Here is a 27,700-nt window from a genome sequence, read left to right on the forward strand (position 1 = left end):
GCAGCAGTGTGAGTGACACCAGCAGCGCACTGCCGGCTCTGCGTGTGTGCGTGTGTGTGTGTGTGTGTGTGTGTTGCCAAGGTCCAATTTAGATCTACGGCCCAACGAGTCCTTCATCACCTGGTCCAGCCCGTTGTACCCAACCCTGGGGTCGTATATCTGCTGTGTCTGTGTGTGTGTGTGTGTGTGTGTGTGTGTATTTGGCTACACTTCTGCACCGTTTACTCATGATGCTGAGCCACTGAGAGCGTTACAACCCCCTCAGTGGTGATAACTACATCGCACACACACAGACACACACACACACACACACATACACACACACACACACACACACACACACACACACACACACACACACACACACACACACACGTGGAGCTGCGTACTGAAGAGCCCCCTGTGAACCCTTTAAGGAAAATGTGTTATTACTACGTTTTTATGGCTGTTGTTGGTCTCGCTGTTGACCACACACACACATGCAGCCATATCTGTCACTCATACTTAACGTAGAACATGATGGGTTTCTAAGTGCAGTCCCACCAGTGCCTCTATGCATGTCTGTGTGTGTGTGTGTGTGTGTGTGTGTGTGTGTGTGTGTTCCTGCAGACATGTTTGCTTCTCTGCTGTTCCGTTGCTACGAGCGCTCAGCTGATCGTGCAAGCGTTTGTCAGACAGTGATGATGTCACTGTTTATGTATTTATTCATTTATTTGTTTACTTCCTTATTTATTTATGCATTCATTTATTTATTCATTTCAACGACTGCCCTCAAAGGGTTTTGTGAAGTGAAAAAGTTAGGAAGAAAATGCTGGAAAAGCGCTGCATTTGTGTGTGTGTGTGTGTGTGTGTGTGTGTGTGTGTGTGTGTGTTTGATTTCAGGACCTCGGAGAGCTCCGGTAGCACACCAGCGTGGCGAGTTTTGACGCTTCCGAAACGCGCCGGCGCCACCCCCTGGTGTGAACCTGCACACTGACCCAGTGTCTCAGCTCGTTCTGATTGGTTGATATGTCCTCATGCATCATGGGAGTTTCAGAGGCATGATGCTAAATGATCTATTGGGGCTTTATGATGCGGAGGCCAAAAGCTTTTTTGAACGTCTTTGCTGTATGAGCAACTGACTCCTATTGAAATGAACGCGGCTGCCATGTTGGATCCTGGTGGCTTGATGAAGTTCCAACATGGCTTCACTCTTGGTTTGCTGCGGATGTGCGCAGACTGATGCTTCATTCAGACTCTTTGGCTGCTTTTGTTCCTCCTGAAAGGCTCAGACTGGATTAGGAGGACGTTCTTCGCCACTTTGTCGGATCATTTGTGGAGAAATGAGAAACTCTTAGGCTGAACGACAAAGACATTTAAATAAAAAAAATAAAAAATAAAAAAAAAACCCACACACACACCACCACCTGTGTGATTCACATTGTGGGAAATGTGAGCCGATATATTTTAAATCAGGCCTGAAACTGAGCAGGTTGCCTGGCAACCGCGTAACTCGCTGAGTGTCTATTTACAGGTTTTATATCCACGTTGAACTGGGGGGTGTGTGTGTGTGTGTGTGTGTGTGTGTGTGTGTGTGTGTGTGTGTGTGTGTGTGTGTGTGTGTGTGTGTGAGAGAGAACTTGTTCCCACTGCTGGAGAGGTTTCACAGCATTCAGGCTTCTTCTTCTTCTTCTTCTTCTTCTTCTGACATTTTTCACTCTCCTCCTACAACCCCAATTTTTTTTTTTTCCCAGCATGCACGGGGGAAGTGCATGCAGAGTTTGTATTCTCTGACAGTTGCGTGCCGAGCCTCGCAGCTCAGCTCCTCTCTGAGACGGAACAACACAATCTGCTTCTCATCTGCGCCGTGTGTGCGCGTGTGTGTGTGTGTGTGTGTGTGTGCGCGCGCGCGGTTGAGAATGAAAAATGGATTTGCCAATATTGGCCTTGAATTAGAAACCAAAACAGCAGCTGGTGGAACTGCCGCCGCTGCAGAGCTTCAGGTCGCAATTTTTTTCCCCTCCATTTTTTTACGACAAGTAAAAAAAAATAAACGAAGAGGAAACTTCCTGGTGCTGCTGCTGCCGCTGCTGCTTGGAGCTGAGGCCACGCCCACCTGCCTCATCCAGCAGCTGCTGAATGTTGTCATGAATAGATATTACTGGCGGAATTAGAGCATGAGGAGGGGGAGGAGGAGGAGGAGTTCGAGGAGAAGGAGGTGATTGAGGAAAAAGATAGAGGAGGAAGAGGAGGTCGAGGAGGAGGAAGCGCTTTGAGACGTCTTTGGATGTGATTTAGCGCTGTACAAATAAAAGTTGATTGATTGATTGAGTCGAAGTGGGGGAGGAGAAAGGAGGAAAGGAGCATTTTTCTTTCTTTTTTTCTCTTTTTTTTCTTTTGTAACCTGACAATTAGCAGCAAGAAAAGGCAGCAATGTTCTCCTGAGATAAATGTGGTCGCCATGGAAACCACCTCGGCGACACAGAGCTGCTCTGACACCTGGTTTGTAAAGGCAAAGGGGTGGTGTGGGGGGGTTACGGGGGGGGTGAGTGCGGGAGGTCGGCCAATCACCAGATCAGCTGTCAGCAAGCGGGAGAGGAGGAGCAGGAAAAGGAGGAGGAAGTTCAAGAACACGACGGGCGAGAAAGTCAAACTTCCAGAAAGTTCCGCAATCACGCTAGTGTGGGTTTTTCTTTATTCTTCCTTTCTATTTTTTTTTTTTTGTCTTCCTGAAGAGGAAAAAAAAAAAAAAAGAGAGCTTGTCGGTTGGCCTGTCAGCCGCGTCGACGCTCGCCTCGCTCACATCTGTCGGCAGACGTGGCGACCAGAAGACGGATGAATTAAAGATGCCGGCGCTTGCGGCGGCCATCATTAATTAATAGCAAAATATGGCGGCGCCGCCGCCGCCGACGTAGACGACGGCGTGGAAGCAGCGGCGGCAGATGTGACCGCGAGCTCGTCAAACATCTCAGAGGGAAAACTTTGTTTCTTTTTCCAAGGGAGTCGTGCGTGTTTGTGCGTGTTTGTGTGTGTGTGTGTGTGTGTGTGTGTGTGTGTGTGTGTCTGTGAGAGAGAGAGAGAGTGTGCCTGTTCTTTCATGTAGCTATAAGCAGCAGCCTGATTCATCAGTTCTTCCTACACAAACCGTATGTGAGCTCCTTCTTTCACCTCGTATTAGGTCTATTTCCAGTCAGCTTCTTCTGATTATTATTATTCTTCCCCTTCTTCTGTTTTCCTTCTCCTTCTCCTTCTCCTCCTCCGCCGCCGCATCCCACACACACATCCAAACCCTCGCTGTCGGTCTCAACGTGCAATCAGTCAATCAGTTTGCAGAAGAAGAAGAAGAAGAAGAAGAAGAAGAAGAGGAAGAAGAGGAGGTGTGAAAGTTTTTCCTGCGCTCAGTTTCGTCTGTTGTCCACAGCTTCCGAGCTGACGGGGAGCAAACAGAAGTGAGAGGCGAGCTAGCCGATGCTAATGCAATTAGCACCAGGTGGAAGTGGGGTCGAAGGGCTTCGGCCGAGCTGGACTGGGTTTCCTTATCCGGATGGCGCTGAAGACTGCAGCCATTGTTGAGTTCCTTCTTCTTTGTTGGGTCTAAGACTGAACCTGAGAGCTTCAGAGTTTGGAAGTCACACGGTTGTTGTTGTTTCCATGGTTCCAAGTTCAGCGACTCGTCGTGTGTGAAGGCTCGAGGCCCTGCGGGACGTGATTTTTTTTATGATTATTTGTTTATTTAAGTTGCACAGTGTTTGTTTGCTTTCTAAACACCTGCAAAGAAGAAGAAAAAGAACATTTTGATTTTTACCACCACAGTTTGTTTCCAAAAACAAACTGCAAATTATGCACGTTTTTCACAAAGAAGACGAAGAAGAAGAACAAGCATGACTATTGCTGCTGCTGCTGCTGCTGCTGCTGCTGCTGCTGCTGCTGCTGCTGCTGCTGCTGTTTCTGCTGTTTCTGCGGCCTCAGACCTGCAACTGAAACCTCATTGGTCCACCCGTCATTGTGACAGACGGGAGGTTTCGGCCAATCACCTTTCAGTTTCCTCACCTGGTGAAGCAATTAGCTCCATCAGCCCCTTTGCAACCAATGAAGTCCTGATTTAAGATGCGAAGCTCCGCCTCTCCATGCGGCCACCCTCCACCGCCATCCTGCAGAGCGACACTAAAATATCGATGCCTCTGATGCCGGATCTTCACGCTGTAAAATGGATTGTCCGATCAAAAAGCCAATTCTATTGATTTTGGTATTTTGAGTCAAGTGATGTTGTGCACATCATTAATAGGAGCCCAGTGGAGGGTCGTTACACAGGTTCAGTGTGGAGTGATTATTATGTGTGCCATTGAGTTCATCTGAGCTAAAGTATTTCCTGAAGAATTGATCATTTAAAGCGGAGACATATAGATATACAAAATACTACCTATAAAATATATCTATTATTATTGACAATCAGTCTAATTTGCTGTAACAGCGAAATGTCGTTATGGACAAACCTGTGCAATTATCGTGGCATGTATTTTATTATTTAATGAAATATTTTACCGTCAATTTAAATGTGTCACCCAGTATTTTAAAAACACATTATTTAAAAAAAAAAAAAGTTTATAGAGTTTGTATGAGGTTATTGTTCAGCTATTTGGAGAGACCGTATACATAGTTGAGTTGAAATAAATAATAGTATTAGTAATGATGAAGTTTTACACAACTTTAGGTGCATTTGCATAAAGTATCGGTATTGGATCAGCATTGCTGGTACCAGCCAGTATCAGTATCGGATCGAAAAGGAAATCGATGGTGTAGAACGTCACTGCTGTTCAGAGATTTTTCTTTTCATTTTCCTGGATGAGGGGATTTGTGTGTTTGTGTGTTATTTACCCCCATGTGAATTTTCATTATTTTGCATTTCTGAGCCCCCCCCCGCTGCTCTCCCTTGAAGCTGAGCTTTCCCTGTGACTCTTTCATCTGGTTCCCGTAGACCCTCCCTTGGCCGCGCTCTATATAGGAAAAGCACCTGTAGGGGGCGGTGTTGCGGTGCAGGATCTGGCTAATGATGTTGACTTCTCGGCGGATGTTGCGATGGAAGGGGCTTGATGTGTTGCGTCGTCTGTTGGTAATCGGTGCTTCCGGCGCTCTCTCTCCTGAGAGCGAGGCGGCGCACTGGAAGCTAGCACCTCCGCTGGGACGCAATCCGTCACTGCATTGCACTTTGAGACTAAATGGTTTTAAATCAAAACAAATCTGCAACCAAAACAAAAAAAAAAAAGATGACATTTCATCCTGCCGTTAGCCCCTCTTATTTCAATTGTTTTGTTTTCTGTCGAATTATAGTGTGCTTAGCTGATGCTCTAGATTTTGTTCTGCCATTTTGTACCAACCACAACTTTTTTTTCAATTTTTTTTTTTTTTTTTTTTTTTTTTTTTTTTACATTATTTGACATAATGGACGTCACTGCCTGAAAACAACGTGCTGCTGTAGCCAGGAGGGCAGGGAAGCCAGCTAGCAGATGCTAGCTAACTATGCTAACAGTGCCGCTTTACCAATGTGGCTTTTGCCCGAGGTCGACTGTAAGTTCCTCAAACGCAAACGTCTTTTTCATTCGTCAGTGTGTGAACAGGGTTTTGCAGTTTTAGGAATCAATGTTGTTGTTGTGGATGAAAATGTATCCATCAGTGCAGAGACGTGCAACAGTCAGTTCAATCATCCTGCTGCTGCTGCTGCTGCGACTCCGTCGTCAACCATCATGAGTTGAAAGCCGCTCAATTTTGTGCTTTTATGATAATAATTATTTTTGAAAATATGTTCTGGAAAACATTTTCACGGTGCAAACGTCGAGCACAAGCTAAAAAGAAAATGTTTCCATTAATGAATGTTGTCTGGCAGGCGGCAGGTGGGGTCTATTAATGTTGATGTGGACCAGGTGGCAGCTTGATTAATGCAAATGCCATCGTCGTACATGCAGTCCTGGCATATTTATTGAAATACAAAAAGATTAAAAAATATATATATATAAAGAAAATGCATGTTTTTAATGAATGCCAAGGCTCCTGCTGCAGTGCACTCTGGGTAGTCTGCCGAGGATTAACGGGGAAGCGGTGCAGGGGACGATGTCTGGACGTCGCCCCGCTGCTGCGCACCTGCACCGAAGCCAGCACACCACCCCCTGGCTGCAACTGCGTGTGTGTGTATGTGTGTGTGTGTGTGTGTGTGTGTGTGTGTGTGTGTGTCTGCAGTAGGCGGAATAATGAAGTGGATTATGAGTCACTCAGCAGCGTGACGCGGGAGAAGCCGATCAATAAGTAGATGTGTGCCAGAGCTCCCGAGTACAGCGGCAAAGAGCAGGGGGGCGGGGCCAAGCAATGACTTTTTGAGTGTGTGTGTGTGTGTGTGTGTTTGTTTGCGTGGGCGGGATGTAGAGAGACGAGAGAAATAAAACGTCGATGCTGAGTCGCAGTGAGAGTAAAAAAAAAAAAAACGATTAGAAATATTTATTGTTCAGTGTATCAGGGCAGCAGAGACTCACAACAAGCAGATTGTATCATGAAAGTACACAGGAGGAAAATATTTCATCATAATTGAGATAATAATGAAATAATATTTTCATTCATTCATTCATTCATTCATTTTCCATACCCGCTTAGTCCCGAGCTCAGGGTCACGGGGGTCTGCTGGAGCCTATCCCAGCTGTCTTAGGGCAAAATAATATAATATAATACTGAAATAATATTTTCAGTAAATACAATAATGAGCTGAAATTCATCCAGTGTCTTTAAAGGCCACGTATTCCCCCCATTTCCTGATCCAAAACACTTTTTAAATGTTACCGATGTGCACACTTGACGTAGCTGAAAGCGCCTCTGTTTGGAGGAGATTTTCAAGGTGGATGTGTTGGGATTCGGACTGAAGTTCTCGAGTGGCGTTTAATCAAAGCTGCCACTCGATCGACGGCACCCGCAGGTTAATGAGGGAGGTGCAGGGTGAAGAGGTCCAGGTGTGTGAGTGAATGAGAGAGACGTTAAAAATGGAAAAAAAAAAAAAAAAAAAAACGAAACTGGCGAGTGTATGTTAGGAACAATGGCTGAGGTAACCCCGCGTCACGTTAATTAACCCTGGATGTTGGTCCTCCTCATTCACTGAGGACTCAACTCTGGTGCACGTGGGAGAGAAACGGTGTGCATGTTAATTAAAGTAGCAAGAAGTAGGAAGAAGTTCAGAATGGAGCGCAAGTACTCCTGAGTGAATATGCACACGCACACACACACACACACACAGACCTCAGTGGGGACTTAAAGATGAATAAATCAAGATCAATAAAAAGCATTGACTCAGATCTTTTGTTTCAGAATCACTTTGAAAGGGGATTTCTTTCATTTGGATTTTATTTTATTTTATTTTTTCCTGATTTGCCAACAGGGGTCTTGAGTGCTGGTGTTGCTGTGATACAACTCATCCATATGAGGAATGAAATCATCTCCAGGAATTGTCCTTTTATCCAAATGAACTTATCTGAATCTCCGGATCTGCGGCCTGTCAGTGAATCTGTGTGGATAATCACAATAGGACTGAACTTCTTCCGTGTCTGTCACTTTTCTGTTGTCTTCAGATGATAGCAGCTCTTCGTTTACAGTGTTTGGATCCAGAGTGATTTGACGTGAATATCTGAGGAAGTCCTCTCTGCTCCAGGGTTCTGATTCTGGCAGTATAAAATCAACATTGCTCACTGTCCATGGGATGAGTCTCCATCAGAACTTGCTGTATTTTGTCTCTGAGCTTGGACACAGCTGATGCCACGGCCTCAAAGTATCTCAGAGGACGGATCTCCAGGCTGGAGGAGTCTGGAGACTGACTGAGTGCTGGCAGTGAGGAGAACCTGTGGAGAAACTGGCTGTGGTCCAGTGTGTGTGAGATCTTCTCCAGCTCAGCGTCTCTCCTCTTCAGCTCAGTCATCTCCTGCTCCAGCTTCTTCTCAAGCTCTTTGACTCCACTCACTGCTGCCCCCTGTGTGGATCTGACCTGCTACTGCACCTCAGAGAGTCTTTTCTCCAGCAGACGGATCATCTGGGTGAGGATCTCCTCGCTGTCCTTCACTGCTTTATCAGCAGAGCCGTTGATGGACTCCACCTCCTTCTGAAGCACCGTCAGGTCTCCCTCTCTTTGCTGGATCTTCTTCTGGATCTTCTGCCTGGTCTCCTTCAGCTCTCTCTGCCTCCCAGTCCTCTCTGCTGCTGCTACTCACACTAAACACACTAAAGGTCATACTATGCGGTGACCTTAATATCCATCCACACAACGTAAACCACAGATGATGTACGGATCCGTGCGGCACAATATCTTCATCACCTCATTGTGACCAGGGCAGATGTTCACCTGGAGCTGCTGGGGGGTGGGGGGGGGGTTCCACCATCTTGTGTGTCTGTCGGGGAGCAGCATCACCATGAGGCTGGAGGTGAGAGTCACAGTCGGAGACATTCCACCTCTGAGAGCGACTGACTGACTTGAGTTTCACCTCCTCAGCAGTGGAGCTACTTAAAGCTGAAGGGGAGGAAACACCCAGACTGGGCTGCGATTGGCTGCAGGGAGCACATGGGGGCGGGACTCATTCCAAGAAGAGGAGTGTCAGGGTGTGTGAACTTTGTTTTTCCTTGTTGTGGATGAGCAGCAGATGAAGCTGCCTTACTAACAGTGAGTTGACCTTTGACCTCCGATTAAATTCTAGCTGCCAGACAGTGACACCGTCAGTTCAGTCGGCATGAGCTGGTTGACTGACTGAATGACTGATTGACTGGCTGGCTGACTGACTCACCAGCAGCATCGGGTACTGACGGATAAAACTTGGAGCACTGGGCCCTGCTGCCCATCTTCCCAGACTGACAGCTGAAGACAGACGACGGATCAAATTTCAGGGTTCACAAACTGAGTCATCTGGTTAACGTCTGCAGGTGATGTTATTGCTGCTGGGACACACACACACACACACACACACACTCTCACACACACCCAGAGCTGATTTCACCCAAGAAGTGTCGTTAATGTTTGCTTTAATTTAACTTTTACGCATATGAAAGGCTTCCTTACTTTGTTTTATGTCTGTGTCTTTGTTTCTGTCCGTCCGTCTGTCTGTCGTTTACTTCTTTTTGGTTTCTTTTTTCTTTCTTCCTTTCTTTCTTTTTTTTCTTTTTGCTCAACAAGCAAAAGAACTCAGTCACCTCCATTAAGTGGCAAAAGCTTCCTTTTTCAAAATCTAAAAGCGACCTCATTATTCTTTCATCCTGTGTCTCCGTCCGGCCCATCGCCTCCATCTTTATTTCATTCCCGTCCTCCGAACTGGACGCGGCGGCGCTATCTCCATCCTCGCATTTTTCTAAAATGCCGTTCCGACCTCTTCTTCTCACGTTGTCAGAAACTTCAGGTTCTCTGCTTTTTTTTCCCCCCTGGCAAGGATCCGTCTCCTCCCGCTCACCCCTCTGTCTTTCACGCCTCCGCACTTTCTCGGTTTTCCGTCTCCGGCCCAGGGCGGGAAGCCGTTCAGCCGATGGCCCACTCGCGCACGCAACTGGCCGTCGTTCTGCCCCGCAGCCGCAACCGCTGCTGTATTTGGGGGTATTTCCACAATGGCAGAGAAGAAGAAAATGTATGATAAACAGTGTCCATGTTGGAGGGCCCTCGGGGTCTGTTCCCAGCTGAAGGTTTTTTGCTAAATCTCCAGGTGATTACTGCCTCGTTTCCATCTTGGAAAGAGCCAGTAGAAAATGTTTAGATATGCAGGATATTGGCTGTTCAGAGTAGGTTGGTTGGTTGTTTGGTTGGTTAATTGGTTGGATGGTGGGTTGGTGGGTTGCTTTCGGATGGTTGGATTGTTGATGGGATGGTTGGATGGTTGCTTTGATGGAATCAGTCCAATTCAGCCAGAAATAAAGACAATCTTTTAGTGCTGTATCCAGCAGCAGCAGGGGCAGAGCTGTGTTTAGCACCTTGTTTGTGATCTTGCCACCAACCGTGTACCGGATGTCTTGGAGCTGTTGCTCTGGAAGACACAGTGAAAGAAATCCTGACGGTTCTGGAAAACACCTCGGCTCCAAGACGGAGTGGCCCGTCCACACCAGAAAAGATACAAATTGGAGTCGGAAAAAGAGCGGCGAAAAAAAAAAAGGGAAGTTTCTTTGGTCCTTTCGATAAGTTGTCAAACTGTTGGATCCTCTGTGCAACACTTTTCAGCCAATCCTGTTCCGTTTCGACGCCTCTCATTGGTGTTCAATTCCTCGTTTTACAATTTACTCCTCCAAGGAATGGACTGCAGCTTGAGTAGCAGGCTCATCCCATCTCCCGCACACCCTCACGTTTATATATGTGTGTGTATGTATAATCTGGGAGAGAGAGAGAGAGCGAGAGAACAACACAATTTAACACGTTTGTGTTTGTGCAGAACAAGCAATGTGAATGTCTGCTCGTTGCGGAAACCACACCCTAATTTGATTTGCGCCAGTGGGGGGGGGGGAGAGGGTGGAGAGGGGAGGAGTTAAGGCGCGAGAGAGAGAGAGAGAGAAAGAGAGGATGGAGGGGTGAAGGGGAGGAGTGACGTTTGACATTTTAGCCTCTTGTCGTGTGACAGGTAGAAGGTGTTTACACGTCTTGCGTAATACATCACAACATCATCCAGTCAACATGCCTTTGAAAAGGAAGGCTGTTGAGGTTGCTGTGTGTGTGTGTGTGTGTGTGTGTGTGTGTGTGTGTGTGTGTGTGTGTGTGTGTGTGTGGCCGTGTATCGTTGTGTCTGACGGCTCCTGTCGCGTTCCTCCAGCGTCTGCGCAGATTTAATAAGTAAGTCGCTTAGTCGCATTTAGCGCAATGCTAACGCTTCAGTGTTGAGTTTGAATGGTTGGGATTTGATCCGGTCAGACACGCACACACACACACACACACACACACACACACGTATACTTATCCTTTCTAAAGGCACGTCTCACCTCTGCGCTGTAGGTCGACAGGCGGGAGATAAGTGGCGCTTTTCAAATGCTAATGCGTAACGTGTTGGCTGCTACTCTGAATTAGCCGCGGAAGTCGAGATGGAATTTTATGATGTCAATTTGTGTGTGTGTAATTGTGTGTTCCCGGTTGGGCTGCTTTGTAAGTCATCCAGGAGAATAGTGCCGACGGTTGTTATTCTCCATAAAACTGTGGTGGCTGTGGTGGCAGTGATGGCGGCGGTGATGGCAGCAGCCTCTCGGCTTTTTGTTGTTTCATTTCGACGCACAATCAAAGGTATCGACAGCCGCCGCACAACACAGACCCGACTTGCGTTGTCCTTCAGCGTCCTCCTGTGAATCCAGCATCCGCCTGCCGCTGGCGATAAGCAGAGCGGTACCGCCATTCTCCTTCGGGGGGGGGGGCACCACAAGTTGACATTGACTGGTTGGATTTTATTTATTTATTTAATCTGGTATATTTGATTTGATTTTTTTTTTTTCTTAGCTAATTTCTAGCTCTAAATTCCTCAATGACTGAATTCTGGGTGTACGAGGGCAAAGGGAGCAGTTTTTCTCAAGGATTCTCAATATTTATTCTGCATTTTAATTAATTTTCAAGTTTGAATTCAACATTAAACATTAACAGTTGGCAAAAGGTGACGATGAAAAATGGATAAATCTGCAACAACAAAAATGTCGACGTCATCTGAGCCTAAAGTTTCCGTCATGAATCTTTCATTTCCGGATCTTTGAAATTTAGATTTGAGTTCCGGGGGTTGGTTTCTGCTGCTTCCTCACCACCACCATCTCCATCCTTACCATGAATTTTATTTTTTTTTTCCGTTGCTTTTTCCCTCGCACCGCTTCATGATGTCGGCCACAACATTTTAAGACAAAGCACAAAAAAAAGTCTCTGATCCTCCAATTGACCTAAAATGAAAAAAAAATTTAAAAAAAATCCTCTTTCATTCTACATTCCGGCTCCTGTTCCTCCAGAACGTTCCAGTGCTGAGTGCAACGGCCCAGTTCCTCCCGCTTCCATCCATCTGGAAGTCAAGAGTCGAATGGATGGATAGAGCGAGAGAGACAGAGAGAGAGAGAGAGAGAGAGAGAAAGAGAGGGGGGATTATGGTCTACAGACCATGACTGTGAAGAATAGACGTGTCCAGAGAATGGACTATTAAAAAAGACCAAGAAGAAAGAAACCATCCATCCTCTCGCTCTCTCACTCTCTCTCTCTCACTCTCTCTCACCCCCTGGCAGGGCCGAGATAGTGAGATCAGGGCAGGATTCCTGGATCAGGTTTCACCTGCTTCACCTGCGTGACATGATCCCACTGCTCTGTCCTGGGCGCATTGCTGCTATCGTTCCTCTCTGCTGCTGCTGCTGCTGCTGCTGCTGCTGCTGCTCAGGGCCTCAGTCAGCCCAGACGGAGCTGGAAGGTGTCCTCTCTTCAGTGAAATGAAATGAAAGTTAAATTCCATTCAACTCAAATAAAATAAAATAGAATAAATAATAACAGAAAAACAGCATCGCTGAGCATCGTTGCTTTTAAAAGTTAAAAGTGAAAGATTTGAATATCATTGAAAGCATTGGGTCGAACTTCTCGCGTTGCGATGTTTGTGTCCCGCCGGCATTAATGATATGAGATAAGATAATAATTAGATTGATATAAAGTTCAAGAGCGCTCTGGGCCTCCATCGCCATGGAAACAAGGGAAGCAAAGCAGACATTTGCGCCGCTACGACTTCACGATAAGTCTTGCAAAGTGTGTGTGTGTGTGTTTACCCATATGGACCCGACTGATTTGTCTTCATCTCAGATGTTTTCTTTTTTTTAATATGTATTATTTGTTCATTTTTCAGTGTTTATGGCTCTAAAAAAAAATAAGCCATTTTTTCAGCAGCGACTTCAGTCACATGACTTCCTGTCATCATGCTGCTGCTGCTGCTGCTGCTGCTGCTGCTGCTGCTGCTGCTGTCATCCCTATGTGTGTCCTGATCTCACATTTAGAAACGTCTCCCCCTTCTCAAAAGCATCGGCGTGTCTGCGTTATATTTAGCGCCTCCACGCTTAAAGTGGCTCCACCGGGTAGCAACTTTTGTTTTTATTGCAGCAAATTATTAAACAGCCGAGTCTGTCGGGTTTTTTTTTTTTCTTCTTCTTCTTCTTCTTCTTCTTCCTCCTCCTCCCGACCTCCCCCCCTCTCTCTCACACTATAGAGGAATCTGCCTCGTTATCTCCTGCCGGCTCTGCACCAGCGCCTCCAACGAGAGGTTGTTGTGTGTTTTATTTTAATCAAGTTTCAGTGTTTCTTTTTTATTTAGCTAAAAAAAAAAAAATAGTAGAGGAGCCCCTTGTGGTTTTCATTTTTCATTATATTGAGGATAATTAGGTGCAGACCAAGTGGAGTCTGATTGTCTTGTTTTTTTTTTTCCCTGAGTAATAATGAAGATTAAATTTTATTTTATTTATTTTTTAAAAATATGGCACAATGTGGCGCCTATGGCCTCCAGTTCTATTTTAAGTCTCTTCTCCTCCACTGCAAATCCTTTATCATGGCGAACTGTGCAACGATAAGACAACAACCAGTCACTGTGCAACAATAAGACAACAACCAGTCTGTCTGCCTGCAGCTGACAGTGCGTCACTGTGTGGTACATTTTTTCTGGAAGTTTTTTATTTTCTACCCCCAAACTGCATTTCTTACATTTTTCATGCAGAAAAAGAGGAAAATGACGAATAGTGTGAGTGTTTTTTATTGTTTTTTGTCAATTTGGGATACACAAACAATACAAGATCCAAATGTTAAACACTTCTACAGTTTCTACAGTAGTTTTTCACCCCCTGCTGATCTCACTGGTCTTCTTCAGGCCTTCAAATCCAAACTTTGGGACTCGTGTTCAAATAGGTCACTAGTTTTCTTGACTGTGTTATCATAAATTTGCATCCTTAAATTTTCTCTCCACATTATTTTATGGTAACAAATTGTTTAGCAGTCAGGAAGCCTTGTAAAAGTTGCATATTTGAGATAAAAATAATAATGACAAAAAAATGTGTTGCGACTCCTTGACCAAGCGACTCGCTTGATTGGGCTCTCGGCTCTCAGGTGCTGGTTGGTTGGTTGGTTGGTTGGTTGGGTTTGTGGAAGTGCAGGTGGCGCCAGACAGTCTCTGTCTCGCTGCCTTGTTTGTTTTTTTTGTTTTTGTTTTTGTTTTTTTGAAAACACATCTAAATACATCTTTAAATCCTCAGCTGACCTGACTGACGTCTCTGCCCCTCCTCCTCTCTTCCTCCTTCCCCCTCCCTCCCTCCGCAGGCTTCCTGAGCACCGGCGACCAGGCAGCCAAGGGCAACTACGGCCTGCTGGACCTGATCCAGGCCCTGCGCTGGACTAGCGAGAACATCGCGGCCTTCGGAGGCGACCCGCTGCGCATCACCGTCTTTGGCTCCGGCGCCGGCGCCTCCTGCGTCAACCTGCTCACCCTGTCCCACTACTCGGAGGGCAACCGCTGGAGCAACTCCACCAAGGGTAGGAGGGAGTGTGTGTGTGTGTGTGTGTGTGTTTGTGTGTGTTTGTGTGTTTTCCGCTGGTCAATTTGTGTTTGTGCTGCAGTGAAACTTGTAACAGCCACCCTCTGTGTGTAACAGATATCGTATCGGTGTGTGCAAAACAAGCAAGCGCTCGTACTCTACGTGTTATCGGTGAATCCCTAATTTCAACCACCGAGGACATTTTTCTTCATTTGAAATTTCATGGCCGCACGTTTCCGTAAGTGCTCACTCAGACTCAGTCCGCTGGATTCTGTGACTCCGAAGATGAAAATCGCTGTGGTTTGTCCTGCAGCGGCGATGTGCCGCAATAACTTGCGTTGGAATAACTTTATTGCTAAGAGGTCGGAAGGCACGTGATTGATGTGACCTGAGTTTCACCTGTGGGTTTTCAGCTTCCCCATTGACACACATCACACGGTTATCCTCACGAAAATGTCTTTACTCATTGAGATTCATTAACAGAGACATTAGTCACGGTGACAGACATGTCAGATGCTCCACCTCCTGGGAAATATGGAAATGGGCCCAACAGCAGGCCTCCTTGTCGCCCAGGGCGGAAGAGTATCTCCCCACATCCATGTTTGAGCTTTGAAATAAGCCGACGATTAAAACCAACATGAAGACTTCAAAGAGGAGGAGCAGGAGGAGGAGGAGGAGGAGGACGAGGAGGAGGTTGAGGAGGGTTGGAGGAGTAAACTGGCACCTGAGATGGAAAGTTTCCCAAATCCCTCAATTGGATCATTTGGCCTCTCCATCAGGGGTAAAAGCCCACAGTAGATACATTAGAAGATTGCAACATTAGAATAACAGGAAAAAGTAGAATGACTGCAAAGGGAAAAACCTCCGGTCCAGAACAATTGATTGTTTTTTTTTGTTTGTTTTTTTTTAACTCCCATTTTAGTTGTAGCAACAGCTGAGGGTCTTTTCTCTTTTTCTTGTTTCTGGAGCAATGACTGGCACGTGCACATGCGTGTGTACAAGCGCGGCCATTCGGTTGGCGTCAGTTTGACGAGGGAATCCAATCAACTCACAGCTGCAACTGTGGAACTCTTCAGCGCCCCCCACTGGCCTCGCGGTGACGTGGCTGCGGCCGCCACTTCCTGCTAAGGCAGACTCTGATTGGTTGCAGCGGTTGAGGCTGTGGGAGAAGACACGTGAATGAGTTTCTCCTCATCAGATTTAATTTGTAGCCGTTGAAAGCCCAATTGAACGGACGTGTGGAGGACCACCCCGCAGTGACACAGAAACCCTGCAGGGGGCGGCGGCGTGGAGGCCAGAGGTCGGACAAGGTCACGTAGGGCGGCGGCGACCGTGTGAGTGCGACTCTTTGAATTTACATTTAAAAGCAGCAGCGAGGAACAAGAAAGCTTTCATGGTTTTCGTCAGATGGGAGCAAAGGAGGAAAAGTATGAGATAGAAAATAAAATGTGCTGCCTTTTATCGATGCTGTTTCATGTGCTGAGTCGGGTCGTCTCCAAGCGAATCCAGTTTAGTGGGCAAGAGATAGGGGAGGAAAGAGAGAGAGAGAGAGGCAGAGATAGAGGGGGAGAGAGAGGCAGAGATAGAGGGGAAGAGAGAGAGAGAGAGTGAGAGTCACGTCAGGTGGGAAACAACATAAATGCTGCATTTTAAAAAAAGAAAAAGAAAAAAGTTTTCCAAAACATATTCCAAAGTATCGCTTTGTGTCATTGATTATTAAAATATTGATAATAATAATAATAATAATAATAATAATAATAATAATAATAATAATAATAACAATAATAATAATAATAAAAAGAATAATAATAATAATAACAAGAATTTGAACAGTATGTGAAGAATGTTCATGATCTTTTTGGACTCGTAAAAAGAAAAATATGTTTTCTTTCTTCTCAAGGCCTGGAATGACCTTCTGCTTCTTCCTTTTTACAGCCGTTTTACAGCCTTTTGAATGTTGAAGGTCAAAAATAACATAAAGCTCTCTTTCAATAATGGCAACAATAATAATAATCATAACCGTAATAACATAAAGCTCTCTGAGCAGATGAGCGGACCTGACTTACCCTTTTCAAAGTGATCACACCCAGTGGAGGCATGGAGGTCCACAGAACTGCTGCTCCAAGGTTCCAGAGACCCGAGTGTCCTCACAGAAGAGATTAGCACACGTGATGCCTCGTCCTGATGTGATGTAGTGCTCCAGATTGGTTCTGGTCTCAAGACCGGAAAATGGTTCAAGGTAGATGCCTGTTCAAGATGCCTTGGTCTGGTCTCAACCTCGACACTCCAGTCTTGATAGTGTCTTGGTCTCGGTTGGTGCCATCTTGACCACTACTTTACACCACTCAGGACTCGTGTTGTAGCTCTCTTGATGCATCTTGGTCACCAGACCACTTCCTAAGGGTCTCGCCTCGGACTCTGAAGCATTTTCACTCAGTCTTGTGTCAGTCTCGGACTGGGCCGACTCCTGCCCGCCACACATTCCCTGCCAGATTGTTCTTTACCTTTCTGCACGCAAGACTCAGGTGGAGGAGTCCTCCGCCTCCTCACCTCCCTCCTCCTCCTCTTCCTCTTCCACCTAATACTCCTCCTCCTCTTCTTCCTCCTCTTCTTTCCTCTTTCCTGCTCCCAGGTCTGTTCCAGAGGGCCATTGCCCAGAGTGGCTCCGCCCTTTCCAGCTGGGCCGTCAGCTTCCAGCCGGCCAAGTACGCCCGCATGCTGGCCCGCAAGGTGGGCTGCAACCTGGAGGACACAGTGGAGCTGGTGCTGTGCCTGCAGAGGAAGCACTACAAGGAGCTAGTGGACCAGGACATTCAGCCGGCCCGCTACCACATCGCCTTCGGGCCCGTCATCGATGGGGACGTCATACCGGACGACCCGCAGATCCTCATGGAGCAAGGTAGCGTGTTGGTCTAGTCACAAAACACTTTGATGGGGTTGGAGGGTGGGTGGGGGCCCAAGAATTTAACACTTTATTACCATCCTGTTTCTTTTGTGGCGTTGAGATTAAAGAGTAGGACAAGGAATGCGAAATACATAAACCTCTAGTGCACCGAGATTGTCTCCTGTTGCTGTACAGTGAACCAATGAATGAATGAATGAATGAATACTTTATTCACACGCTACAAGGCTACAGTGAACCTTTACATAGCATGGTGCTCATATTCGGTTTGGGAATAATAAGTATTTCCCCATAGAAGCTATTAGCATTAGCTTACAGTAAGGTGGCCGTTTAGACATTTAACACATTTGAATATTTTTTAAATTAAAATATTTCTTTATGTCCTTGCTCGTTAGCAAAAGTTTACGTTAGCAAATGTTCACTAGCAAAAGCAACAACCGCTAGCAAATCTACCAAATAATAGCAAATATTAGCCTAACGTGAATTTTATCCCTATTTCTCTACCTAAGCTAAGATCGCTAAGCTTTCTGACAGGCAACCTTCATCGCTAACTGGAGGCTAACTGCCTAATGGCATCCAGCCAACTAGCCGTGATCCTGCTGCTAGCTGATGAGACAATGAGACATCCCTAGTGATCCATCCAATGGACTATTTATACTTCTCGTACTACTTTCTGTAACTCGGAGCGTGACTCGCCTCCCTCTCCTCTCTGCCCTTCCAGGCGAGTTCCTCAACTACGACATCATGCTGGGGGTCAACCAGGGCGAGGGCCTGAAGTTCGTGGAGCTCATCGTGGACAATGACAACGGCGTGCAGGCCAACGACTTTGACTACGCCGTCTCCAGCTTCGTGGACGACCTGTACGGCTACCCGGAGGGCAAGGACATCCTGCGGGAAACCATCAAGTTCATGTACACCGACTGGGCCGACCGCCACAACCCGGAGACCCGTCGTAAAACGCTGCTGGCCCTCTTCACCGACCACCAGTGGGTGGCGCCGGCCGTGGCCACCGCCGATCTGCACTCCAGCTTCGGCTCGCCCACCTACTTCTACGCCTTCTACCACCACTGTCAGACGGAGCAGGTGCGTCTCTCCACCGCCGCCACCTATATAGGCACCTATATGTAATTATATGCTTTTTCTGCCCGTGGGTCAGCGTGAGCGCAATGCATGATGGGACATATTTATTATGGGGTAAGTGACACTACCGGTTGTACACTACATCGTGGGATACAGTGAGCGGACTAGCAATGTTCAATCAGGATTCATACGCCACTATAAAAATGGTGTAATCCGCTATATAGTGCACTAGATAGTGACAGCAGGGGGCGATGGAGTGCACAGCCGACGTCTTGTCGAGCGAGGAGGTGACTCTGCCCCCCCCGCCCCCCCCACCCACCCAGAGTGGGCTTCGATAACTCCGCCGACTGCAGCAACAGCTCCGTCTCTTGCACAGTTTTATCTCTGGATTATTCAAAACACACTGAGTGACTCACTGATTATGCAGGACGAACAAGAAACTGAGAAGACGTGATTAAATCCTCCCGTCTGTTCCGCGAGATTTTTTTCTTTTCTTTCTTTCTTTCTTTCTTTTTTTTTCCATTCCGCTGGCTTCCTCACACATTCTCACACAAGTTTCCTCATTTCAAACTTCGGCTCTAAATTCCTCCTCCTAATTTCTCATCTCCCTCCCTCCCTCCCTCCCTCCCTCCCTCTCTCCCTCTCTCTGTCTCTCTCCCTCTATCTTATTATGCATTGGATAATACGCCCAACGCGGTCGGCGGAGCAAATACCTCTCATTGTCCCTGTTCGTCTTTTTTCTTATTTTCCTTTTTTTCGCTGAAAATACGTTTCCTTTTTTTTCCTCCTCCTGCAGCCTTTTCAGATTTGCCTGAGGGTGTTAACATAGAGAAAAAAAAAACTCCTCTCAGTGTCTGCCATGTAATAACGCTGGATGTGATTTTCAGATTTTTTTTTCTTTCTTTTTTTTCTTTTTTCTCGCTCACTCATTAGGTGCCACCGTGGGCGGACGCGGCTCACGGCGACGAGATCCCCTACGTGTTCGGCCTGCCGATGATCGGCCCCACCGAGCTCTTCCCCTGCAACTTCTCCAAGAACGACGTGATGCTCAGCGCCGTGGTCATGACCTACTGGACCAACTTTGCCAAGACGGGGTGAGGAGGATGATGATGATGATGATGATGATGATGATGATGATGATGATGATGATGGTTTTCGCACTTTGCACCCATGCATGGCGACAAGGCGGACGTTGGTTTGAGGCCTGGGAATTTCCTCTATCCATCCATTTTCAATACCTGCTTCTTCCTGAACTCGCGGTCGGGGGTGGGTGGGGCCTATTCCAGCTGTCATAGGGTGAAGGCAGGGTGACGCCCTGGACAAGTCGTCAGTTCATTGCAGGGCCACATAGAGACAAACAAAGAAAAGCAACCATTCACACTCACGCTCACACCTACGGTCAATTCGGAGCTCCAAATTGACCTCACATGCTTGTTTTTGGACTGTGGGAGGAAGCCGGAGAACCCGGAGAGAACCCACGCAGACGCAGGGAGAACATGCAAACTCCACACAGAAAGGCCCCATGGCAAGGAATTGAACCCACGACCTTCTGGGAATTTGACAAAATCACAAATCAAGTCACCCAGTGCAGCCCAGGAAGCGGACCGGACTGGAACCAGCACGTTGTCAAAGTTCCTCCACTGCTTTCAAGGGTTGCTAAACTGCAGCCTGCCAGTCCTCCAAACCCATTTCCATGTCATTATAAAAGCAAAGTACATGTTGATGCAACAACTCCAGAGTAATGACATCATCTGCATTTAGACAGTTTCCGTTCCCCCCTTGCAAAAAGAAAAAGAAAAAAAAACTCCCTCTGCCTCTGCATTGCACAAAATAAAAAAAATAAAAAAAAATTAGCGCTGGCACCCGACATCCATTGGCAGGTTTTGCAGGATCCGATGTGACATTTTTTTTTTCTTTTTTTTTTTTGGTCTTATTGGCAAAACATGAAAAGAGGGAAAGATCTCTCACACGTCTCTCTCCCCCATGAACTCACAACTACTGGAGGGTGAATTATGGAATAGTTACACTGTGGGAAGCCAGAGTCTGAGCTGACAATTAAAGTAAATTTAAGAAAAAAAAACTAAAATAATAAAAAGAAGGAGGGAATAATGATGAAATTAATGACAGCAGCGCCACTGACTGCACACAATTCCCAGAATTTACAATTTTGTTTTTTTATTTTTTCATCTGCTATCATCCTTGACATCCATGTCCTTAAATAGATTCTGGAAGTCTCCTGCTTTTTTCCCCTTCTCCTCTCGGTCCTCAGTCCTCGTGCTGCCTTCTTGTCGTGCCCTCTCAGTGGTAATTGTTTTCCAACAGCGTAATGTGCATGTTTTCTCTTTTCTTTTTTTCTATTTGTTCGGAGAGCCGCCCGGCCAGCAGGCCTGGAGGGGACCAGAGAGCCACTAATGATCTACATACATAAGGCCAAATTGAGGCGGAATGCTGGCTACCTGGGAGATTTATGCCGGCTATTTGAATGGTTAAGAGTCTTGCGATGGTTCTCCGGCTGGCTCCCAGACAATGGGGCGCTGGGCGGCCCCTCCGCGGCCGCTGCATAGCTCACACGGTTGCCAGATCGAGGGGAGGCGGGGCCATGTTGAGATCCCACCCACTTGCTTCCTGGATATAAATGAAGGAAGGGAAGTTGAAAAAGGCTGAGCTGGAGGAACCTAACACGCTAGTTTTGACAAGACGATGAGGCGTTACAGGTGGCGTTGTTACGACTAATCCATCCATCCATCTTTTCTTTTTATTAAATAGTCATGGAGTCATGGGCAAGTTGTTGCACAAGAGTAAAATGCCAAGAGTTTTTGAGAGTCATTGCAACGGGCTGTTAAGATTAGATGAAGACTAATAAATCCAGGTGACTGGCCTCATCTGGAGCTGCTCTGTTCAGCAGAATGGGGAAATGTGGCCCCTATATAATAATAATAATAATAATGATGATAATAACGTTAATTATAATATATTCCATAAATGGTTCCCAGGTATTTTCCAAACCAAGTAATCTGTCCATCTTGAAAAAAAAAAACATGTTTAAGGAATTCCAGTATTTAAGCCTGACTGTGCGTTTCTTAAGAGCCTTATTCCTATATGTATGCATACAACAGTATATACATACATATATATATATATGTATATACACACATATAGCCTGTTCGCAGTGAGGGTTTTTTTTCCATTGACTCCCGCACGCAAACTTCCGTTCGTTCCGTTGCATAGGAAAGACTCACTGCTGTGTTCTTTATTATTATTTTTTTTTTCAAAAGCCTTCAGAGTTAATGATCACTGGGCCGCGCAGTTGACCGCTGGCACGGCGGCTCATCAGCGTCGTCTAAACAACTTAACGGTAACAGATCCGCAAATGGCTTTTGAAGCTCTCAGTGAGATGGAAAAAAGAAAAAAAAAGCCCGATAAAAAAAAAAGGAATCTGACGCGTTTTCTCTTTATCTGGAAAAGACAATCCAGTAGCGTAGTAACAGGATTGCCTGTCAATGACGCTAATCCAGCAATTAAACAGATTCATTTATTTATTTATTTAGAAAAATGAGCTTCAGCCAACACTGACTGCCACTCTGATAAAGCCATGAGCTAAACGTTCTGGCTTTATTAGCTCGGAATCTTTGCGGATTAGTGGTTTTCCAGACTCGCACTTTGTTGCAGCTTTGTTTTTTGTTTTTTTCCTCCCTCCGGTCTGATATCTAAGGAGCGCCTTCTTGAAAGAGAGAGGGAGAAAGAAGAGATAAAAAAATAAAAAAATAAAAACCCGGGGCATGTAGCACACCACTTCACGCCTGTGTGCTTATAATTACACTGATTAGCCTGAAGGAGGCACTACACTTGGGTCAGCACTAAAGTTTTAATCAACAAGAGGGATTTTTTTTTTCTTTTTTAATCCTTCTAATTGTGTTCTCCTTTGTGAGCAGAACTCAGGTCTCACTTGAAAAATTCTCCAGACCCTTCAAACCGACTCTGACTCATCTTGGGGGCTTTTTTTAATTATCTCTCTCACTCTCTCTCTCTCTCTCTCTCTCTCTCTCTCTCTCTCTCTCTCTCTCCGTCTCGCCCTGTCTGTCTGTCTGTCAGGGACCCCAACCAGCCCGTCCCCCAGGACACCAAGTTCATCCACACCAAACCCAATCGCTTCGAGGAGGTTGCCTGGACCCGCTACAACCAGAAGGACCAGCTCTACCTGCACATCGGCCTCAAGCCCAGGGTTAAGGAGCACTACCGCGCCAACAAGGTACCCTGGGTGACCTCTGACCTTTGGCCTTGGGAAAAAATTGTCTTTTTTTTTTTTTTGTTTCGCCTGCAAGAGACAGTGGAGCGATAAAGAAGAAGAAGGTTTTTACAGCCACAATTTTATTAAATATTTTTCACTGGACTACAAGAAAAAAAAAAAAAGGTGTTTTTTTGTTTTTGTCTTTTACAAGAAATAAAGATTTGCCAAAAATAGAACCACACAGATTTAAATTATACACACACACTCATACATACACAGACGCTAAGAAGAAGAAGAAGAAAAAGAAGAAGCAGAAGAAGAAGAAGAAGAAGATTGACTCCACAGAGTCGGTCGACTCGCTTTGAGAGGAAGTTTGAGATGAGAAACGGAAGGAAGGAAAGAATTTAGTTCAGTCAGCTCAATGATGGTGATGAATATCTAACTACTCTCCAGCGGTACCTTTAGTACGGTTTCAGGAAGCAAGAGGTCAAACACCTGAACGTCTCGCCTGGAGGATGGGAGATGCTGTTGGTCCGTAATTAAAGCTCACCAATGCAAAATACAAACAAAAAACCTCAGAGTGATAGCTGCTGAGAGACCTCCTTCCTTAAAAAAAAAGTCTGATTGTGCGATGCTGTGACCTTGTGTGACCTCTGTTCTGCTGTCCTCAGGTCAACCTGTGGCTGGAACTGGTTCCTCACCTGCACAGCCTGAACGAGGTCACCCAGCTCATCCCCACCACCACCAAGGTTCGCCACCATCACTCCACCACCACCTCTGAAATATTTAAAAAGCCCCGCTCGCTGTTTCCCTCCCCTGTTTTTTTTTTTTCTTGAAATAATTTCAAGCTACTTTAAAAAAAAACAAAAAAAAACAGAATCATTTGAGTTTTTTTCACCGGCCGTGCGGCAATGCTGCGGTTTTCATCTTGTAGCGGCGACTCACAACCATTAAAATCAGCCGCAATAATGAAGACTTGTTGCATGCGGGTTTCATTATTAAACTTTCATTAACATCTCTGGGGGAGAAAATAAAAAAAAGAAATGTAGTTTTAACACCACACTGTTAGTACCACATTTTTTTTTTTTTGTGACCGCTGAAGGGAGGTTTGGGGGGTGGAGGAGGGGAAGCAAATGGCAGTCGGCCACTTCCTCTTTGAATGGTCGAAAATCAATTTACATAAGTGAAAAATGAATTAATGGGATTCTCGGCGGACAATCATAAAAAAAAAGTATTAGTGAGGTTTTAGAGCTGGAGGGTTTGGCAATTGAAAAAGATCCTCGGTAATCTGTAGCCAATTAAAGAGCACAATGAGCCGCTGTTATTACCTGCCGCATGGACACATTCAGCCCAACTCAGCACTTTAAATTATAAATACCATGTGTTTTTTTTTTTTTGTGTGTGTGTGTGTGTGTGTGTGAGAGAGAGGCGGGGGGGGGGTTGTTTTTTTTACACCAAATTTTTCTTTTCTTTTTTTTTTTAACTCATCTGGTGCCGAGACGACTTTGTGCAACTTTTTGTGAAACTTGTCTTTAGCTTGGAGGCCTCCCTCCTTCCTTCCTTCCTTCCTTCCCTCCTTCCCTCCTTCCCTCCTTCCCTCCTTCCTTCCTTCCTTCTTTCCCTCTTTCATTCCTTCCCTCCTTCCTTCCTTCCTTCCTTCCCTCTTTCCCTCCTTCCTTCCTTCCCTCCTTCCTTCCTTCCTTACTTCCCTCCTTCCTTCCTTCCCTCCTTCCCTCCTTCCTTCCTTCCCTCCCTCCTTCCTTCCTTCCTTCCCTCCTTCCCTCCTTCCTTCCTTCCTTCTTTCCCTCTTTCATTCCTTCCCTCCTTCCTTCCTTCCTTCCTTCCCTCTTTCCCTCCTTCCTTCCTTCCCTCCTTCCTTCCTTCCTTTCTTCCCTCCTTCCTTCCTTCCCTCCTTCCCTCCTTCCTTCCTTCCCTCCCTCCTTCCTTCCTTCCCTCCTTCCCTCTTTCATTCCTTCCCTCCCTTCTTCCTTCCTTCCTCTCACATCTTATTATGGATTTATGGTAAATATATTCACCAAAAACAGAGACATAGTTCAGTTTCTGGTAATTGTTCACGAGATAGAGGGAAAAAGACAAGGACGTTTTTCAAGTTTTTTGGCTAAATAATGGATAGGTGTGAATAATCCGTCCTCATCCTCCCTCCAATTTCTTCCATTCTTCCTTCCTTCTATCCCTCCATCATTCCTTCCTTCCATCCTTCCTGCCATTCTTCCTTCCTTCTAGCCCTCCATCATTCCTTCCTTCCATCCTTCCTTGAGCATCTGAGTTGATTTATGATAAATATATTCACCAACCAACCAACAACAGACGCAGAGTTTAGTTTCTCTGATCATTGTTCACTAGACAGAGGAAAGAAGAAGGGTTTTTTTTTTTTTTCGGATGAATAATGGATCAGTGTGAATAAATCCTCCTCCTCCTCCTCCTCCTCCTCCTCCTCCTCCTCCAGATCCCTCCGGCCGAGGCCACCAACCGCACCCCGAGGACCAAGGTGGCAGCCACCCGGCGGCCCAACCCCACCCCGCCCTACCCCACCAACGAGGGCCGGGACGGCCCCAACCAGCAGCAGCCCCACCTGGTGGTGGACCAGCGGGACTACTCCACCGAGCTGTCGGTCACCATCGCCGTGGGCGCCTCGCTGCTCTTCCTCAACATCCTGGCCTTCGCCGCCCTCTACTACAAGAAGGACAAGCGGCGGCACGACGTGCACCGGCGCTGCAGCCCTCAGCGCGGAGGCGGCGGCGGCGGCGGCGGGCTGGGCGTGGTGGGTCTGGGCGGCGCCAACCACGAGCTGGCGCACTCTCAGGAGGAGGAGATCATGTCGCTGCAGATGAAGCAGCGCTCGGAGCTGGAGCGCGAGCCGCTGTCGCTCAGGACTGCCTGCCCGCCCGACTACACGCTGGCCATGCGGCGCTCGCCCGACGACATCCCGCTCATGACGCCCAACACCATCACCATGATTCCCAGCGGGATGGGCGGCACCCTGGCCTCGCTGCACGCCTTCAACACCTTCCCCAGCAGCGTTCCCAGCGGTCCCGGCAGCCAGAACAACACGCTGCCACACCCGCACCAGCACTCGCACTCCACCACCCGGGTATAGCCCAGCTGACAGCGCCACCACCAGGACTCTGCTGGCGATGGCGGCCGCGGGGATGACGACGACGACGACGACGACGATGATGGCGGTCAACGCTCGAGGCTGACGATGAGGAAGAGGAGGAGGGGGGCGGAGGAAATGACGCATCGGGAGCTGAAAACGCCGGCCGGGATTTAACCTTTTTTTCCAGAATGACGCTGGGAATATTATGACGGCAGCCGCTGTTCGTACCGAAAGGGGAAATATAGTGGAGGGGGGACTTCCTGTCGGAGGAGAGGGGGGAGGGGTCAAGGTTTGGACAGTGATGGATTTAAAAAAAAAAAGTATATTGGGAAAAAAGAAAAACTTTTTTGTAATAAAGACAGGGAGGAGGAATATTAAAGAAAAAAAAAAACCTGACTTATCGATGTGAAAAAAAATAAATTGAACTCGAAGGAAAAAGACCTTGAAACACGGAAGGATTTGTATTCGTAGTATTTTTGATCTGATATCACAGCGAAAACGAGCGACGCTAGACTTTTTTTTTTATCTTCCCGGAGAGACAGAGCAAGACAGAGAGAGAGAGAGAGAGAGAGAGAGAGAAACGGGACCGGCCCTCTTCTGGTTTTTCCTGACGGAATGTCAGAACGCCGCAGGGAAACGGAGCACATGGAATTCTGCACCAGGCTGTGGATTTCTTCTGGTTTTTGTCATTGTGGTTGTTGGGACACCAGGACCGTGCGTGCGAGCAAGTGGCAAGGGAATGAAAACTATTGGTGGGATGTGATGGAGAGAGAGAGAGAGAGAGAGAGAGAGAGAGAGACTGGCGGGAAGAAAAAGAAAAAAAACACTCTTGTATGCACAACGGGAAAAAACAACAAGGAAAAAGTAAACAGATCACAACATTCAGCCCCATTTATTTTTGAGGACGGAGAAGCAGTTTTATTGTATAGGACGTTATTTCCATATCTAAGGGTCTGTACACACTGAAGCACCAAGGCCTGCTGGGAAAAGGGGGTGGAGCCTCTTGCTGCAAAACACCCAGCGGGCGACCTAAACTTCAACTCAGAGAGCCGAAGACGAGGACGAGGAAGTGGAAGTGGGCGGGGACGGGGACGGGGGAGGGGCACGGGGAGGGAGAGGGAGAGGGAGCGGGGGGGAGGGAGGGCCGGTGCCGAATAGAGGATGACTGGATATTTTTAGCACGACGCGCATGACAATTTATCTGCTTGATGGCTGCTCTGCTGATTATCTTCATTATTAAGAATAATTTTCACCTTCTCCCCTTCTGGCCCGAGGAGCCACGAAAAATTTCAGACGGATTTTCTCTCCCTGATCGGATTTACAGGAACAGGAACAAAGAAAAAAAATTGTGACTCACACACACGATGCACACACACACACACATACACGTGGAGACACACACACAGACGGAATAGGAAGAAGAAGTGTGGAAAGCGATGTTTTCCAGGTGGTGGACGGCGTTCCGGGTTGGTGGGCGGGGCCAGGGCTTTTACAATTTCCCTGTGTGACGTCATCACACAGCTCGAGCAGCAGCCGAGTGTCGGGTGTGTGTGTGTGTGGGGGGGGGGGGTGCTGGGGGAGGGCGGCAGAGGGGGGCAGAGGGGGGACATACGAGGACTAGTTTTGTACTTTGTGTGTTGGTACTACTTTTTTGATAGTGGCTAAAAATCACATGACTCTGTATCAATCAACAGTCATTGTACCTTTTTGGGTCGAGATCAATGTTCTTTGCTATTCTACCTACTGGACCACCACTTTACCGCATACAAGTAATTACCTGCACTGTTTTATCCCAGCTCTCTCTCTCTCTCTCTCTCTCTCTCTCTGTCTCTCTCTCTCGCCCAGGTTCTCTTTTGTTTTTTCTTTTTTTTCTTCTTTTTTTCCCCTTTTTTTTTTC

At 46.7% G+C, this 27,700-nt stretch overlaps 1 protein-coding gene across 3 annotated transcripts in view; it reads left to right on the forward strand.

Annotated features, from left to right (window-relative positions):
* Positions 1 to 26,056, forward strand: part of nlgn1 (neuroligin 1) — a 205,191-nt gene extending 179,135 nt beyond the window's left edge. For all 3 annotated transcript variants that reach the window (XM_076019772.1, XM_076019711.1, XM_076019833.1), the window contains 7 exons: positions 14,261 to 14,473; positions 17,108 to 17,374; positions 18,099 to 18,460; positions 19,391 to 19,551; positions 22,550 to 22,706; positions 23,357 to 23,434; positions 25,153 to 26,056. In XM_076019772.1, the coding sequence (XP_075875887.1) occupies positions 14,261 to 14,473; positions 17,108 to 17,374; positions 18,099 to 18,460; positions 19,391 to 19,551; positions 22,550 to 22,706; positions 23,357 to 23,434; positions 25,153 to 25,803 (1,889 nt within the window). In that variant the 3' untranslated portion in view covers positions 25,804 to 26,056. The remainder of the gene's footprint in view (positions 1 to 14,260; positions 14,474 to 17,107; positions 17,375 to 18,098; positions 18,461 to 19,390; positions 19,552 to 22,549; positions 22,707 to 23,356; positions 23,435 to 25,152) is intronic.
* The last annotated feature ends 1,644 nt before the right edge of the window (positions 26,057 to 27,700 follow it).

The sequence above is a fragment of the Nelusetta ayraudi genome, unplaced genomic scaffold (genome assembly GCF_046127955.1).
Source record: "Nelusetta ayraudi isolate G7.1 ecotype Tasmania unplaced genomic scaffold, CSIRO-AGI_Nayr_v1 ptg000001l, whole genome shotgun sequence".
Taxonomy (NCBI): domain Eukaryota; kingdom Metazoa; phylum Chordata; class Actinopteri; order Tetraodontiformes; family Monacanthidae; genus Nelusetta; species Nelusetta ayraudi.